This window comes from Penicillium verhagenii (genome assembly GCF_028828195.1).
Source record: "Penicillium verhagenii strain IBT 33310 chromosome Unknown utg000005l_segment0_segment0, whole genome shotgun sequence".
Taxonomy (NCBI): domain Eukaryota; kingdom Fungi; phylum Ascomycota; class Eurotiomycetes; order Eurotiales; family Aspergillaceae; genus Penicillium; species Penicillium verhagenii.
The window spans coordinates 726,638-742,739 of NW_026643169.1; the positions used below are offsets into that span (position 1 = coordinate 726,638).

General features: G+C 48.0%; 8 protein-coding genes across 8 annotated transcripts; 5 read left to right on the forward strand and 3 right to left on the reverse strand.

The window, feature by feature from the left end:
- Positions 1-204: 204 nt before the first annotated feature.
- N7466_003847 (3-oxoacid CoA-transferase) lies at positions 205-1,939 on the reverse strand (the record flags this gene model as incomplete). The annotated part of the gene is made up of 4 exons (XM_057163244.1): positions 205-395; positions 461-1,330; positions 1,406-1,600; positions 1,669-1,939. 4 exons carry the CDS (start codon positions 1,937-1,939, stop codon positions 205-207), a joined length of 1,527 nt encoding a protein of 508 aa, XP_057021925.1.
- Positions 1,940-3,878: 1,939 nt separating this feature from the next.
- N7466_003848 (Zn(II)2Cys6 transcription factor domain-containing protein) lies at positions 3,879-5,187 on the forward strand (the record flags this gene model as incomplete). Its single annotated transcript, XM_057163245.1, has 2 exons — positions 3,879-3,947; positions 4,024-5,187. 2 exons carry the CDS (start codon positions 3,879-3,881, stop codon positions 5,185-5,187), a joined length of 1,233 nt encoding a protein of 410 aa, XP_057021926.1.
- A 256-nt stretch (positions 5,188-5,443) lies between these two features.
- Positions 5,444-6,456, reverse strand: N7466_003849 (RTA1 domain-containing protein; the record flags this gene model as incomplete). Its single annotated transcript, XM_057163246.1, has 3 exons — positions 5,444-5,910; positions 5,989-6,237; positions 6,309-6,456. 3 exons carry the CDS (start codon positions 6,454-6,456, stop codon positions 5,444-5,446), a joined length of 864 nt encoding a protein of 287 aa, XP_057021927.1.
- Positions 6,457-7,158: 702 nt separating this feature from the next.
- Positions 7,159-8,173, forward strand: N7466_003850 (RTA1 domain-containing protein; the record flags this gene model as incomplete). Its single annotated transcript, XM_057163247.1, has 3 exons — positions 7,159-7,306; positions 7,390-7,638; positions 7,722-8,173. 3 exons carry the CDS (start codon positions 7,159-7,161, stop codon positions 8,171-8,173), a joined length of 849 nt encoding a protein of 282 aa, XP_057021928.1.
- A 406-nt stretch (positions 8,174-8,579) lies between these two features.
- N7466_003851 (thiolase family protein) lies at positions 8,580-9,982 on the forward strand (the record flags this gene model as incomplete). The annotated part of the gene is made up of 4 exons (XM_057163248.1): positions 8,580-8,717; positions 8,780-9,414; positions 9,478-9,879; positions 9,943-9,982. 4 exons carry the CDS (start codon positions 8,580-8,582, stop codon positions 9,980-9,982), a joined length of 1,215 nt encoding a protein of 404 aa, XP_057021929.1.
- Positions 9,983-10,560: 578 nt separating this feature from the next.
- Positions 10,561-12,157, reverse strand: N7466_003852 (bifunctional folylpolyglutamate synthase/dihydrofolate synthase; the record flags this gene model as incomplete). Its single annotated transcript, XM_057163249.1, has 5 exons — positions 10,561-10,787; positions 10,845-11,011; positions 11,066-11,907; positions 11,960-12,067; positions 12,116-12,157. The coding sequence occupies 5 exons, from the start codon at positions 12,155-12,157 to the stop codon at positions 10,561-10,563; spliced, it is 1,386 nt and encodes a 461-aa protein (XP_057021930.1).
- Positions 12,158-12,367: 210 nt separating this feature from the next.
- N7466_003853 (uncharacterized protein) lies at positions 12,368-13,390 on the forward strand (the record flags this gene model as incomplete). The annotated part of the gene is made up of 1 exon (XM_057163250.1): positions 12,368-13,390. One exon carries the CDS (start codon positions 12,368-12,370, stop codon positions 13,388-13,390), a length of 1,023 nt encoding a protein of 340 aa, XP_057021931.1.
- Positions 13,391-14,275: 885 nt separating this feature from the next.
- Positions 14,276-15,785, forward strand: N7466_003854 (class-II fumarase/aspartase family protein; the record flags this gene model as incomplete). Its single annotated transcript, XM_057163251.1, has 2 exons — positions 14,276-14,434; positions 14,502-15,785. 2 exons carry the CDS (start codon positions 14,276-14,278, stop codon positions 15,783-15,785), a joined length of 1,443 nt encoding a protein of 480 aa, XP_057021932.1.
- Between the last annotated feature and the right edge of the window lie 317 nt (positions 15,786-16,102).

The window sequence follows — 16,102 nt, forward strand, 5'->3', positions numbered from 1 at the left end:
AATTTGAAGGCATGCATGATCAATGGCATCAATCGAACTCGTCGAAAACTACAGTTGAGTTTACAGTTAAAATTAGAAGGAAGAATCAATCATTTTAGAAAACAAAACTCAATTTTCAATCTACGACTTGCAGTATTGACATTCGCAAATAAAACAAGACACCGGTTCCAGACCCAATTCTAATGTATGTATTCAAATGCAATTTTACAGCTGCATGGGCTTCAGGTCGGCAGCGACCTTGAAGGGAGCAGAGGTCTTGCTCTTGATCTCCTCAACAGTGACGCCCTCGGCGTGCTCGATCAGGGTCAGACCCTCAGTGGGGCTGCAGTCGAAGACAGCGAGGTCGGTGATGATGGTGGAAACGCAGCGAGGACCGGTAAGGGGGAAAGTGCAGTCTGGAAGAAAACGAAATGGTTAGTTAGGTGCTTTTAATCCCAAGAGTGGAATGAATAAAACTTACCAGCAAGAATCTTGGGGTTACCCTTCTTGTCAGTGTGCTCCATGGTGACGACGACCTTGGTCTTCTCGGGGTTGGCGACCAAGTCCATGGCACCACCAATACCCTTAACCTTTCCGGGAAGCATGAAGTTGGCGAGATCACCGTACTGGCTGACCTGGAGGGCACCCAGCATGGTGAGATCGATCTTACCAGCGCGGATCATACCGAAAGACTCGTGGGAACCGAAGAGGGAAGCACCGGGGTCCAGAGTGACGGTCTCCTTGCCGGGGTTGATGAGGTCAGGGTCCTCCTGGCCGGGCTTGGGGTAGCCACCGAGACCGAGAATACCGTTCTCAGCCTGGAGGATAACCTCGACACCCTTGGGCAGGTAGGAGGGAGCAATGAGAGGAATACCAATACCGAGGTTAACGTACATGCCGTCCTTGAATTCCTTGGCGGCACGCTTGACGATACGCTCACGGCGGGCGGTAGCCTCACCGTCACCACCAGCGATCATCTCGCTGGGGTCCTTGGCGTAAGTGATCTTATCGAATTGCTTCTCCTCGGTGCTCTGGACAACAGCATCGACGTAGATACCCTGGAGGTGGACACTCTCGGCGTCAATCTCACCAACCTCGACGATGTGGTCAGCCTCAACGATGGTAACCTTAGCGTTCTTGGCCATGGCCTCGTTGAAGTTGTTCATAGACTTGCGGAAAACACAGTTGCCGAGACGGTCGGCCTTGTGGACCTTAATCAGAGCGTAGTCACCATAGATCGATTCTTCCAAAAGGAATTCCTTGCCGTTGAAAACACGAGTCTCCTTAGGCTTGGACATTTCAGCCACAGAGCCATCCTTGTTGTAACGAACGGGGAGTTCACCAGTTTGCACTATTCCAATTAAGTCAGTCTTGCTATATTCGCCAGGCAAGTTGAACTAGTGCAATTGAACACGGGGGGACTCACCGATAGTGCCGAAAGCCGCGGGAGTGTAGAAAGCAGGCACGCCAGCAGCAGCTGCGGCGCACTTTTCAGCGATGGTACCCTGGGGAGTGAGCTCCAGAGCCAAATCGCCACCAAGGTACATCTTTTCGAACAACTTGTTCTCGCCAATGAAAGAAGCGATCATCTTGCTGATCTGCTTCGACTCGAGCAATTGACCTAAAGGAACACAGACGCGGTTAGTCACAGACCTAGCGGAGTCAATTGCGGATGCAATTGGCACTTACCAAGACCAACACCGGGCATGCCAGCGTTGTTGGAGACAACGGTCAGGCCCTTAACCTCCGGGCGGTCCCGGACGGCGTTGATGAGAGAGATGGGGACACCAGAGAAACCGAATCCACCGACGAGGACGGTTGTGTCACCCTTCATATCCTTGACGGCCTCCTTAGCGGAGCCGCACAGCTTGTTAATAGCGCTCATAGTGGTGGACGCAGAGAAGTTCCGCCGCCAGATGGGGCGGAACACCGACATCACAGGGGCGAGAGGCCGCGACATGATGTCTCGACTACCTTGGAATGTCTGGGAGAAGGTATTTCTGATCCAGCAGAAAGAAGAGAGAAAGGAAAGAAGAAGAAATGGAGCATCGCGAAGCTATCTACCCCAGTGCCCCAACCCGCAATTTTTCGGCTAGACACTGATCCAGAGAAGCCGAAAAAACGCTTACCCGGGCACGCCCGGGGGTGGCCACCGCCTTCTCACCCCACATATCGGAGTGCTTCGCGTTGTTAATGACGGATGGCCCCTAAGCCCTTTGCCGCCATCGGAAGCCGACCCCACATCACTTCCCGAATCTTAGTCAGAAAAAAAGGGGGCAAACACAAAGACCTCTGCATCTTTGCGGGGTGATCAAGTTGTGGAGGTTGGAGATGTCACACGATCTCCATGTTAGATTGAAACCTACTACACATTCTTTATCAGATTGTTTCCTGTGAAAAATCATTGTTGTGTGGGATTGAAAAATCTTCCTTTGGTTCCAAGTTCCAACCACGAAATGGAATGTGAAATATTCCCATGTAATTATTGTAAATTATTGTAATATAACACGTATTTTACACCCGGGACTCGCCTTCGGCAGCAAAATTGCAATTGTCGGGATCTCGCTCCCTTGGGCAATGCCGTTCCTGGTCTTCCCGACACATTGATGGTTCTGTCGGCACTTAACACATCCTGAGAATGTGGATGTTGAACCGGGGTAAGATGGCGATGGAAATTTTTAAAGTTTTTAAATTTTAAACCCTCGTCATGTTCCATCCCCGATTTTTAAGGGTAGTGAAGATCTGTGGGAAGTCTCCCCTCATTTCCCCGCTCGTACTGCATTGGTCTTGTGACCTTGTGCATCAAGGGCAGATTGAATACCCTTGGATCTGTTAATGCATCTGATTCGTCAATGCCAATACTATGTAGGGGTTTTACTACCTGCTAGTAGATTTCGAATCACATATGAAAACTCAAAGAACTTTCTTTTCTGACTACCTTACTTGCTATTGTTCCATTATGGATGATGTAATCTCTGTATGCCTAAGTTTTTTGGAAAAATTCCACCAATGTCAAGTAAATAACTAGGAAGGTTGCACACAGAACCATGCACTGTACTGTAAGATCCATTGCCATGAAAAGCCCATCTATCGCTTCAATCTCTCTCGCTTGAATGTATGAGATCCCTCCTGTAGCTGGTAAGTCACACCAGAATTACTGAAGAGCTACTAGAATGCCGTCTAACTTCTCCTGAACGCAGTATTATAAAATATGATGCACCTTTGATTGAACTAGACTCATTCGGGCTGAACGCGATGGGATGCTAGCATTTAAGAGAAGACACTCAGTAGTCGGAGTCTACTACTTGTACGCACGCAACTAAACGCATGTTTTTCTCACGATTCTCTCCTCGGAGTTATCATAGTCGGAGCTTCCATTGCTGGCTTTGGCTTTGGCCAAATCCATCTCTCGCAGTCGCAGGAACATTGACTTTCTTGTGCTCGAGGCTCATGATGAAATTGCATCACCTTTTGGCGCCGCGTTATGTATCATGAGCCAAGTCACAATGGTACTGGATCAAATGGGGATGTTGGGCGACATATCCAAAGTCTTCGATGACCTGAGTAATAGAAGTTCTTGGACCCTGGACTTATTCGACGTTGCCTAGATATAATGCTTGGCGACTCTCCAATAGATGAAACTTTTCTTCTTTTGGACGGCGGTCTAGCCGAAGGGATACTAGCGTGTCCCATATTTAGAGTATGTCAGCCAACCGCGTCATCGCATGAACTGCGATCTCGTATTCGTGTTGGATCTCGGCTTCAATGCCGAGACATGGATCTGATCATTGGCGATGTTGCCTCCTGCACCATAGGCACCAGAAATATGAACAGAACCAGCACAGCTTTTGAAGCTCACTGCTAATCAACCTAATTGCAGTTGCACAGGGTCAATCGTCATGTTTCATCGCCGAGGACATGTAAAATCCCGTCATGGCTGCACGATTTGCAAGACCAGGCGCGTTAAGGTCGGAGATAATTCCTTCCCCGAATATCGAATCAAGGGGTAGCTCCTCGACTTTGCAGTATTAACAGTCTCTATAGTGCGATGAGAAAAGGCCAATCTGCAGTAATTGCTCCCAGCGGGATGAAAGATGTGTCTACCCTGGATTGGGTCCTCACTTTTTCGCTGAGGACACCCGAAGATCTCAGATGAAAGACAATTTACCATCACAAGATCAATCACAGCTGAGCTCAAACGTTGGAATAATCAAGCTAGCATGTTGGATGAAGACTTCACTTGACAGACCAAGTGAAAGTTCTGGGAACTTGTCTTCATTGGACATGACCCAGCTAGAACTTGTGCTGCAATGGATCAATTATACACACAAATTATTGTCGCGGAGCGAACAGACAAGACAAGTATGGGAGAAACCAGTACTCGAAGAAGCTTTGAAAGCACCATTTCTTATGCACGGGATCTTGGCACTCTCCGCCTTGCATCTTTCACATTTACGTCAAGATGAAGCTCAAACACGTGTCAAGTGGCTAGACGTTGCCATATCGCATAAAAGTGTTGCCCTAGCAATGTTCTCAGATCAATTGCGTGATATCCACCAATCAAATGCGAAAGCAATGATGGTTTTCGCTGGCTTGGCGTTTACGTTTAGCTTAGCTAGTGCTGTCAATATGGGAACAAAAGATGACGGGCCGGGCTTGAATGCGCTCACAGAGGTCTTTGTATTGGCTCGAGGAGTTCGGGCGCTGCTGGAAGTGCAGGGTGAATTCTTACATCAAACCGACTTTGCACCACTCTTCGATATCACAGCCCCCGATGTTCAAATCCCCGAACATGTTCTTGATGCACTGGATCGTCTTGAGCAATTGCAAGTCAAATGTAAACAAAAAGATGCCGATATGGATTCCGCGGCATACACGGAAACTATCAGCCATTTGCGAAGTCTTGCTGCTTTTACTTTTGCCGAGCCTACTTCAATGACACTGGCTGGTGGATGGGCTATACGAGCTGCGCAAAAGTATCTCGACGACCTCACAGCCCAGAAGCCTATCGCTTTGGTAGTGCTGGCTCATTACTGCGTGTTCATACATATGGCTCGGGACAACTGGGCGATAGGCTATTGGGGTTATAAAGTCTTTAAAGATATCACCCAAGTACTGAAGCCCAATTGGTATCCTCATATTGAATGGGCAGCTCGAAATATTCTCCCCTTGGATGAAGAAAAACTGCATCATGACCAAGAAACATAAGACTTTTACACGGGTCCCCACGAACGCTACCACGGTTTTTTGTCTGCTTTGAAGTGCTATTTCCTTCTGTACTACCTATTAGCTATATACCCGGATACTCAGTTGTAAAGTTTCTGAGACTCCCCCTCCGAGACAGAATAGAAAGAATGAATACATGGTTCTTGCAATGATTGCTTAAATTGAGCCACTCAAACCAAATTTTACAAAAATTATTATTCATAACGACATACAGACTGGCTGAGGATAAACCACGCCCCTAAACCCGGCCTTCACCAAGCTCAAATGCCGAGCCAGGGACAAACTTGCGCGTCCTGACCATCTTCTCCGAGTACCTTTTGCCACGACCCAGCAAGCAGTTAATTTCACTCGGGTGCGAGTACTGAAGAACCATCATCACACAAAACATGAGCAGAGCGTCAAAAACGTAGATAAAAACCTCATGCTTCATCAAATACCCACTATAACCCTGGATGTACTCGACCACACGAACCACCGACCGGATAAGAATGAGGATACTGGCAATGTAGAGGGCATTCATATGCCTAGGCCAGATATTTTCCAGCTCGAGGGAGCGAGTAGATGGGGTCTTGGCAACGCGAGCCTGCCACACCACCGCCGTTATTGTGAAGAAGCCAAAGAAGATGATCTGCACGAAGAGACCGCCAATGATAATATGCTCGCCCGTACTGGGACTGCTGGAATTCGCAACCATGAGACCCGCTCCTATTGGTTTGTTAGCATTTTTATCCAGAAATAACCATCTATCAGAGTGAATGGTGTAGGTTTAGAGAAGGGCCCTACCTGAGGCTTGCATCAAGAAAGACAAAACATCTCCAGTCACGAAGATCTTGGTCAACCATCTAAGCTTGATTACCGAGCACTTTTCGCTATCTGTCATGGCGATGATCCGACCGAGAGTCATATATATGCTCGCCGCAAGGAATGCAGGTGCGATCAATAGCAAGGCGCTTTGAATGACATAGGGGCCTTTGGTGAAATTGGGTGACTGGCGTGAGGATAGCAAGCGGCCGACGTAACCAATGGTCTCAACTATGGGGGTTGAATAACAATGCATTAGCTTGATAATAATTCTGGGAGACGACCAAAATCTCAAGACTTACGGATTCCTCCAATCAAAAATGGAATCATGAACCATGTTCTTGTTCGTAGGAGTTGATAATAATGCAACAGGGTGCTTAACCCAAATAACACCAGAAAGATAGCCGCAGCAGCAGCCGATGGGTCATAGTAGTAGAATGTGAAGTTCATTCTGTTGAGATTGGGTGACTTCAGTAGCCAAAAAATCCGCTAGCAGGTATAAAAGTAGAAAACAGGTATAGAAAGAAAGAAAGATGTACGTATGCTGGTGGAATGAAACTCGTGGATACCTGGACCCTGCGACGAGAGAAAGACCAATTATATAGACAATATTTGCCGCCTTCCTCAGGGGTACGCGTAAAGAGACTGCTAAATTATAGATGTCGTTAATATTATGGATACCTCAATGCTCGTTTACTCGTGTTTCGATCCCAATTAGGAAGTACCCATGTGGAGATCGAGTTCTCGACCAATCACAGAAGCCAAAATCTCGTTTACTCGTAACTTTAGCCATAGTTAGTATCCCTAGCTCAATGGTTCATAGTAGAAAATTCTTCTGTTGGTGCCACCTTTTTCGTATGATTGTCCTAAAAGGTGTTTGGCTTATGCAGATCTCGTGTTTTTTTCTTTATTTGGATTTATCATTTACACTAGCTCATCAATTCCAACTATTCAGTGTTGCCTGGGCAGAACTCGTTGAGATTTTGTCTTTGACGCGGCAAACATTGAAGTACTATGTAACAGATAAGACTCCCATGTGCCTCTTCAACTATACTACTATCAGTTCATCAATTTGCGCAGTCTTTAGATTTCCATCGCATGCTACTTGGGCAATTCACTACTTCCTGAATCACTCCGGTTTTCTTTTTTACAATGACTTACGAGCTCTACAACTACGATCCGTCACCTAGTGCTGCTATCGCCTTTGCAGTCTTCTTTGGCCTCTCAGCAGCATTTCACATCTGGCAGGTGATTCAAAAACGAAGCTGGTTCTTTATACCATTTGTTATTGGTGGAATTTGTAGGTTTCCTCCCCTTCCTACTGACGTTTAATGAACAAAACCTACCTCCTCAAGTAGCTCACCACTTTCGTATCTGCTACAGTCGAGACTGTTGGCTATGCAGCAAGACATTATAGTGCAGAACAAACACCGGACTGGACAACCATGTCTTACGTGATTCAAGAGCTCTTTCTTTTGTTGGCTCCTTCCTTTTTCGCCGCATCTATTTACATGATTCTTGGCCGAATTATCCGCCTTTTAAACGCCGATTCAAACTCCCTTATTCGACCAAATTGGCTCACGAAGATATTTGTGACCGGAGATGTCTTGTCGTTTCTCATGCAAAGCAGCGGTATGACTCCCAATCCACTTTCTCCGAATATCTTCCAGCATACCCAGGAAATAAACTGATTTGTGAGAGCATACGTCTTGTAGGAGGTGGCATGCTCGCAACTGCCAAATCAACATCCAGCATGAACCTAGGAGAAAATATAATCGTGGGAGGCCTTTTCGTCCAGGTCGTTTCCTTCGGATTCTTCATCATCATTTCAATAATCTTTCATCGCCGTATGCTCGCTACTCCGCTGCATTATATGGTCAAGACTCAAATTCCTTGGACGCGTTATATGATGGTTTTGTATGCTGCGAGCGCGCTTATTTTAATTCGATCGATTTACCGAGTGGCCGAATACATTCAAGGCAGTACTGGGTACCTGCAGAGCAAAGAGGTATTTGTTTACATCTGCGATGCGACTTTGATGGTGATTTGTTGTCTGTTGTTCAACGCATTCCATCCGAGCAATATTCTGTCAAAGTCGCCTGATGTTGAGGAAAGAGAGGATTTGGAGATGATGAATCAAACTGGATATAGAAGTTACAGTGTTTAGCTGTAAATTAATAGATGGACAGACTAGCAAAAAAAAGTATTAGAAGGGGTTACTAAGGACGGAGAATTTCTCCATCCCTTGCAACGTCATCGACGTCAAATCTCCAATTTTGCGCAGATCTCATATAACAGACAAGGACTCAGCAGCGGCAGCAGCGGTAAATTTCAACGTCGTTTAGCGAAAACAATGTATTAGCAGAGAAAACAGGACACAAAGTCACCCCGCACGGAATTTCATGTAACGCGAGGTATGAAAACGACAATGATCGTCGACGATCATAGAGGTGGGAGCGCCCCACCACTTTTGGAGCTGCCCCAGATCCACAATCCACACTCCTGCATTTCCCCGGTTTCTGTTTAAGATAGTCGCATGCCCACAACACAGTTTTTTTGTACAGAAAACAAGTATGCTTCGAAGGACAGCAGGAGAGGTTTTGAAGAAAAGCCCGAACGATGTGGTCGTGCTCTCCGCAGTGCGGAGTCCCATCGCACGGGCATTCAAGGGCGGTTTCAAGGATGCGTACCCTGAAGAGATCTTGATGCCTGTAAGCATTCCGTTTGCTTGTTATTTTCTTTCTCTTTTGGTAACTGACTGTGTCATTTCCAGGTTATGCAAGCCGCCGTCAGGCGAGCGAAAATTGAGCCTGGCCAGGTCGAAGACGCACTTATCGGCAATGTCCTTGCGGAGCTGGGTTTCGCGAAGACCGGCCGCATGGCTCTGAATGCTGCGGGGTTCCCGAACTCCACGACTTTCCACACCGTTAACCGGCAGTGTTCGAGCAGTTTGCAAGCGATCACGCATATCTCACATGCAATTTTGGCTGGGCAGATCAACGTCGGGCTTGGCGGTGGTGTGGAGAGTATGTCGCGGAATTATACAACGCGGGGAATTCCTGTGGATGTGTCGCCCGAGCTGAGGGAGTCGCCGAGGAAAGATGCTCCGGATTGTTTACTGCCCATGCTGCAGACGTCCGAGAACGTTGCGTCGCGGTATGGAATTGGTCGACGGGAGCAGGACGAGTTCGCGGCGGAGAGTCAGCGGCGTGCGACTGAGGCGCAGCGATCTGGCAGATTTTTGAACGAGATAGTCCCAATTCAGGTGCGATCGATTAGTGCGGGTATCGATGAGGTGACGATTGCGGTTGTTGAGCGGGATGAGGGCGTCCGCACAAACGTGACTGCACAGAAATTGGCGACGCTGAGTCCTGTGATAGAGAATGGATTCAGCACTGCTGGGAACTCGTAAGTTGCATATATCTCCGTTTCCCCCCGCGATCAATCGCCTTCTAACAAGCATATTTTCAGGTCTCAAATTTCCGATGGCGCGTCAAGCACCATACTCGCTCGCCGGTCCTGGGCAGATGCTCGAGGCTTGAAGCCCATTGCGCGATTTGCTGGTACCCAAGTTGCTGGTTGTGCACCTGACGAAATGGGCATCGGGCCAATTTTCGCGATTCAAAATCTTTACAAGTATCTTGGGATCGAAAACAAAGATATTGATATCGTGGAGATGAATGAAGCATTTGCAAGCCAGTCGATCCACTGCATCCGCGAGCTCGGTCTCGACATGAGCAAGGTTAACCCGAACGGTGGTGCCATTGCTCTTGGACACCCTGTTGGCGCGACGGGTGCCAGACAGGTTGCTACACTTCTCTCGGAGCTTCAACGGCAAGATAAGGAGATGGGAATTGTGAGCATGTGTGCCAGGTAAGCCTTTTTTGAGCCTATTTAACGTGTAATCCGTCCATCTCTTCTAACAATGACTGTCAGTACCGGCATGGGAGTTGCATCCCTCTTCATTCGCGAATAGGCCAGGGTTCACAGGCGCACGTGAGAATTGTCCGCAGATCCATATGGATCCATGGATATTTGAATACAGTAGAAGTCAGCCCACACTTGAAATTAAGAGAAGATCATGGGCAATAAATATCCATTTAGAACCTTGAGCCTCACAGCTCAACATTGAAGGGAACTTGCAGCCCTCAAGCACTTGAGTGCTGGAGATCCATGAATCCTACTACTTAGAAATATGGATACCTAGTATATACATGCAGGGCTACTAAAATAGTGTGCACATGCACATGTGCACGAAAATCACCTTTGAACACAGTTACAAGTATATACACCTATCAATCCATGGATATGTATATTCCTCAAGCACTGTGCTTGAACATTGAAGGTTCGAGATGTGGACTCGACGTTGACCACCAGGTGCACGTAAACGATGTTTTTTTAGTGAAATTAACATTACATGTACATGTCAATGTTCAATGTTTTCACTTCTGCCCTGGCATCTTAGATCAATCAATCAAACATTTATTTTCGAAGAGATTTCTTCCAGCACTTGAGTGCTTCTATGTGTGTTTCTAGTTATAATCCGGGCTATCATTAGTGGTCTTTGGTCTCAAGAATTCCCAGTGCCCCGCTCACTAAATGCAAGCTTCCTGTTATCAAAACATTTGCCAATATAGAAGTCCCACCAAGTATACGAGCCCTCTCCAGGGCACCTTCAATTGTCTCTTCAACATCTACCGTACTACTGGGGTTGTATGCTCCCCAAGCACGGGCGTACTCTGTTAACTTGTCTGCGGAAGATCGAGCCTTGAGATTTCTGTCTATGATAAGATCAACACAGTGTCTAAATAATTCTCTATTGTTTTGGACATACATACCGATCCTTGCCTGCCTGTCCTGTCTTTCAGTGTACGTAGTCAATATCATGTGCTCTATTTCAAGACCTTCCCTATCGAGGGATTCCTTGATAACGTGTAAAAGTTCGACGCCATCACGATCTGAAAAATGGCTGAAGATGATCATCCTCAAGGGGTGGATGTTGAAACTATCAAGATGAGCATCATGCTACCGCGGAAAATCTGTGGGTGATTACACCTACCTTTGTGATTCGCTCATCTCGGCAAACCATGATACCGCAGTGGGCAGCGTTGATTTATTGTGAGCACCGTCAAGAAACCATTTGAGATTGCCTTCTTCTATCTGCTGGTAACGGCCTGGCCAATCAAAATTTTCAATGCCAAGGTCGATAAATTTAGTCAGGTTCGTCAATCTATCGGGCTCCCTGAGTGATATCCATGTCTGGGTCACTGCTTTGGCAAGTGAGCAGTTTTCCTTCTGGTATTTTGTCACTTGCAGTGATAAATCAGGCTCAACAAATACCAGCGTAACATCTTTCTTGTTTGCACATTGCTCAAGCACCTTAGCAACATTTACATCTTGGGGTGACGAGATAGCAGGACAACCAGGCTTGAAGATCCCCGCTTTGTGCCTAGCGATGTTTTCAATAGTGGGCCCGAGGAATTTGACATGGTCTTCTGCGATTCGAGTCACCGCTGTCACGACGGGTGATGTTACGACATTTGTCGCATCTGACTCGCCACCCATATGTGTCTCATAGACTGCAATGTCAACCTTTTCCTTGAGAAAGACATGAAAAGAGAGAAGGGTCAAAAGCTGGAGGTATCGGGGAATGTCTATGTCGGCACTAGCCTCATGTGGCAGTTTATCCCATATTTCGGAAAAAGCACTCGCAAAGGCTTCTTCCTCTATTGGCTTGCCATTGATACGAATCCTCTCCCGGATGCTAAGAAGATGTGGCGAAGTATAGAGTCCGACCTTGTACCCGGAGCTCTGGAGTATGGACGAGGTATATGCGCAGGTGCTTCCTTTCCCACTGGTGCCGGCTATATGTATGACGTTTAAAGTCCCCAGGTGGGCTTGCTGGTGTGACGTTAGTAGCTGCACTTCTTGGTGATATCTGGCCTTGTCATACAGAATAACCGAGTAATCCCAACCATTTTGTCATGTCATCCAAACCTCTCATTTGTTCCAGAGTCGGCTGCGCACTAGCACGTCTGGAATTAAGAAGCTCGATAGCGGCCTGCGACTATTAGAAGGTGTGATATCAGGAATCGATAAATAAACTGACTTTGTACTGCATTTTGTCATTCCATTCATCACTCGAGGACATAGGCGTCCTAATGATGTTCGTGCGATGCGGGGTTGGTTACTTTAGCGGGTTCTCTAATCACGCAAATGGGCGTATTTTATCGACCAATGGGGTTCGTTCTCTGATCTGTACAACTCTCGGCCAGGACTCCATCTCGCCCTCCTATGATCGTATCAACGGCCTCACATGTCCTCAGAAGAAATACACCGGCTCATAGCAAATCTTTCGATTATGCAAATCAATCAATTCTTCAGCGAAAGACCTAACGTGACGCAGGCCGCCTGCGATCAATGGGCAGCATCGGCTCTCGGTGGCCCTGTCCGTGCTTCAACTGTCCAAGGTGCCACCAGCTATACTGTCGAAGCCGTTCAAGCTGGAAAAGGAGTTGTGCAGTTTCGTTCCCCTGACGAGGCCTTAGATATCACTCTGATCCAGAGCGCCCAAGAAGCCTATGGGTATCAGTTCGTGCCATGCCCTCGTGATGGTGGCTGTCTGGCCGGCCTCAAGGCATATATCATGGACAACGTCGGCGGTGTCAGTGTCTATCTCGCGCGAGACCAGCTGCGCGCCAATGATGGCCGCCTCTTGAGAGTCACTCTCACGGATTTCGCACGGTATCAAGCGTCTAGTTTCTGCCCCTCGAGCCGTTTTTGTATGCTAACAAGAACGTTTAGGTTCTTCGCTTCCCCATGGCATAACAGGCCAACCTCGGTGTCTAGTCCCAGCCGCTCCCAGTTATATGCCAGCTATGAGGCGGATCTCAAGCAGCTGCGGGAGGGCCTTTCCTCACAGTGGCACATAATGCTCGACAACCTACTGCAGGGTCTTCCGCTCCTGTTCGCTAGCGACTGGCCCATGGTGCCCAACCACACCGACCTGCTGGAGAACAATATCCATGTTGACTCCTCGACGGGCCGCATCACAGGAATTTGCGACTGGCATGACACCACTGTGAGCCCGTTTGGCACGTCGCTGTGGGGGGTCGAGAGTATGCTTGGGGAGCGCACCACAACAGGCTGGCGCTGGGTGGGCAACTCGGCTATGCTTCGCCGGGGCTTTTGGGAAGCGTTTGCCGCCGCAGCTGGGCCTCAGGTACCTATAGAACATGTTGAGGTTGCACGGCTGGTAGGGATTTTCTTGAAATTTGGTTTTGAATGGGTGGATCAGGAGACCAGGCGGCCTGTTATGGAGGGGTCATCGGACTTTTCCTTCCTTAAGGCTGTCACTCTGAATGTTGATAAGGGAGGTAGCTAAGAGGCTAAGGCTGACCTCTTATTTCAAAAATATTCTTTTGATATTGTTATGTTCAGACCTCGGCTCAGCCGCCGGGCGTTAATGAATTGTTTGTTTGTTTGTAGCAACACGAAGATCTGACGGGGATATGGAACGATATCTCAATGCACCACGCCAATTTACATGACCGGAACAGTGGAAAGTCAAGAGTTGGGAGTGGAAATCCAGTACATAGGGAAACCAATGTAGCCCGGATTCGAACCCGGCTCTTTCCAAACGAGAAACGGCTCTTCAGTTGCGGCGGCCGATACCCGCCACCCCTCTGCCATAACCCAATTTCAACTTTCCACTTCTCAAGTCTACTCTTAAGTCTATTCTCAAGTCTCTTCTCAGGTCTCTTCTCAAGTTTCTTCTTAAAGTCTCTTCCAGATCAAGTCTCTTCTCAAGTCTATTCTAAAAGTAACCCATATTTAGATCAAATTCCTTAAGATATTCCTATACATAATAAATACAATACAGGCAAGAAACAGGCATCCTGGGGCGGTAAAGCTAGAAAACCAAATTGGTTTATGGCAGAGGGGTGGCGGGTATCGGCCGCCGTACTTAAGTCCTGTTATTCGCTTTATTTTCATGAGCTTGAATTCAAATTTTTGCACAGATATTGATAGCTAATTTTTACCCCGTCGGCCGCGACCCCACATCCACTGGACCACACTACACTTCTGAAGTACAATATGTGGGGCAGAACTTGGAGCTTCCCCGTTGCGAAGCCCCCCATTCCCAAGGCCAAGTGGATCATCTGGCAGATTGGGGGATGTTATCTTGACAAAGCTGGTCATACTACTAGGAGAAATTCCTAATTCACAGCTCTCACGAATTATCAGCTGGACTAAAGCCATTGACACCATGTCGATTTTCATACGTCTCGTTCGTCCTTTATCGCGGGTGGCGGCTCGGCCCATCGTTTCCGTCACTGCTACCGCTGGGCGGAGGTCAATTGGCTCCGTTAGTGCAATTGATTCAAGCATCTTCCGTACTTTATTCGGCACCGAAGAAATCCGGAAAGTAGGCCAATGGACCCCAAATTTCATTCTTGCCCATCGCCAAAGCTAATCTAGTCACCACGTAACAGGTCTTCGACGATGAAGCATACATACGCCGCTGCGTGGATGCTGAAGCCGCGTTGGCTCGAGCGCAGTCACAGTGCGACGTGATCCCATCTGAAATCGGAACCTTGGTGACACAACGGGTACAAGAATCAAACCTGGATTTCGAGCGACTGCGCCACGAAACGGAAATCGTCGGTTACCCAATCCTACCGCTCGTACGTCAACTGTCGGATATTTGTGGCGAGGAAGCTGGCAGGTATGTGCACTGGGGTGCCACGACGCAGGATATCATGGATATCGCCAGCGTGCTACAGATGAAGGAGGGTCTGAGTATCGTCGAGGGACTTCTGAGGGACGTGATTAAATCCCTGCGGGAACTGTCTGAGAAATACAAGGACACTCCCATGGCTGGGCGAACCCATTTACAGCATGCGTTGCCCGTGACGTTCGGATACAAATGTGCTGTGTGGCTATCTGGTTTCCAGCGACATTTGGAGCGACTGGAGCAGCTTCGCGACCGGACTTTGATGGTGCAATTTGGCGGTGCAGCAGGCTCGCTTGCATCTCTGGGAAATGGCGACGACGGCCTTCGCGTGCGCAAGGCGTTGGCGAAAGAACTCGGTCTTACCGATCCGTCCATTACTTGGCACGTTGCACGCGACGGAGTAGCTGAGATTGCGAATTTCCTTGCTCTGGTTGGTGGCTCGATGGGAAAGGTAGCACTGGATATCATCATCATGTCCTCGAACGAGCTGAGCGAGGTAGCTGAGCCCTTCGTGCCACACCGGGGAGCATCGTCAACCATGCCTCAAAAGCGTAACCCGATATCCAGCGAGGTCATCCTAGCTGCGTCCAAAATCCTCAGGTCAAATGCTGGCCTCGTTCTTGATGGTATGGTGGCTGACTTTGAACGCGCATCTGGTCCTTGGCACTTGGAGTGGGTTGCTGTGCCAGAAAGCTTTGTTCTCGCCGTTGGAGCCTTGTCTCAAACCCATTTCGCGCTCTCTGGTCTCTCGGTTAATACCAAGCAGATGTTGGAGAATCTTCACTCCACTAAGGGATTGATCGTGGCTGAGGCTGTGATGATGGGCATGGCGCCATATGTTGGTCGCCAACGGGCGCATGATATTGTGTACGAGGCGTGCCGGGAAAGCATTGAGAAGGAACGGACGTTGCTCGAATGCCTATTGGAGAAGGAGGAAGTTACTGCGAAGATGAATGAGCAGCGCTTGAGCGAGCTTTGCGACCCGGTAAATTACTTGGGTGCTTCATCACGTATGGTAGATGATGTCTTGGCAGTCAATTAGAAGCATATGAACACTTTAGACGATGAGCATATTGTTTCACGTGTAGTATAGACCCAATGCAAACAGAGTCCCGCACTTTACAAATATTGGTTTGTTTATGTTGAAGAAAAAAAAAACCAGCAAAAAGATGAAGGTCCCTGCCGGGGTCGAACCGGCGATCTTTCGGATCAAAACCGAACGGAGTAACCGCTGTCCCAAGGGACCTTGAAAAAGAACCGAACGCGGGGGTCGAACCCGCAACCTTAAGATTAAGAGTCTTACGCTCTACCGATTGAGCTAGCCCGGCTTGATGGAATTATGAATTTTATTACACCCTA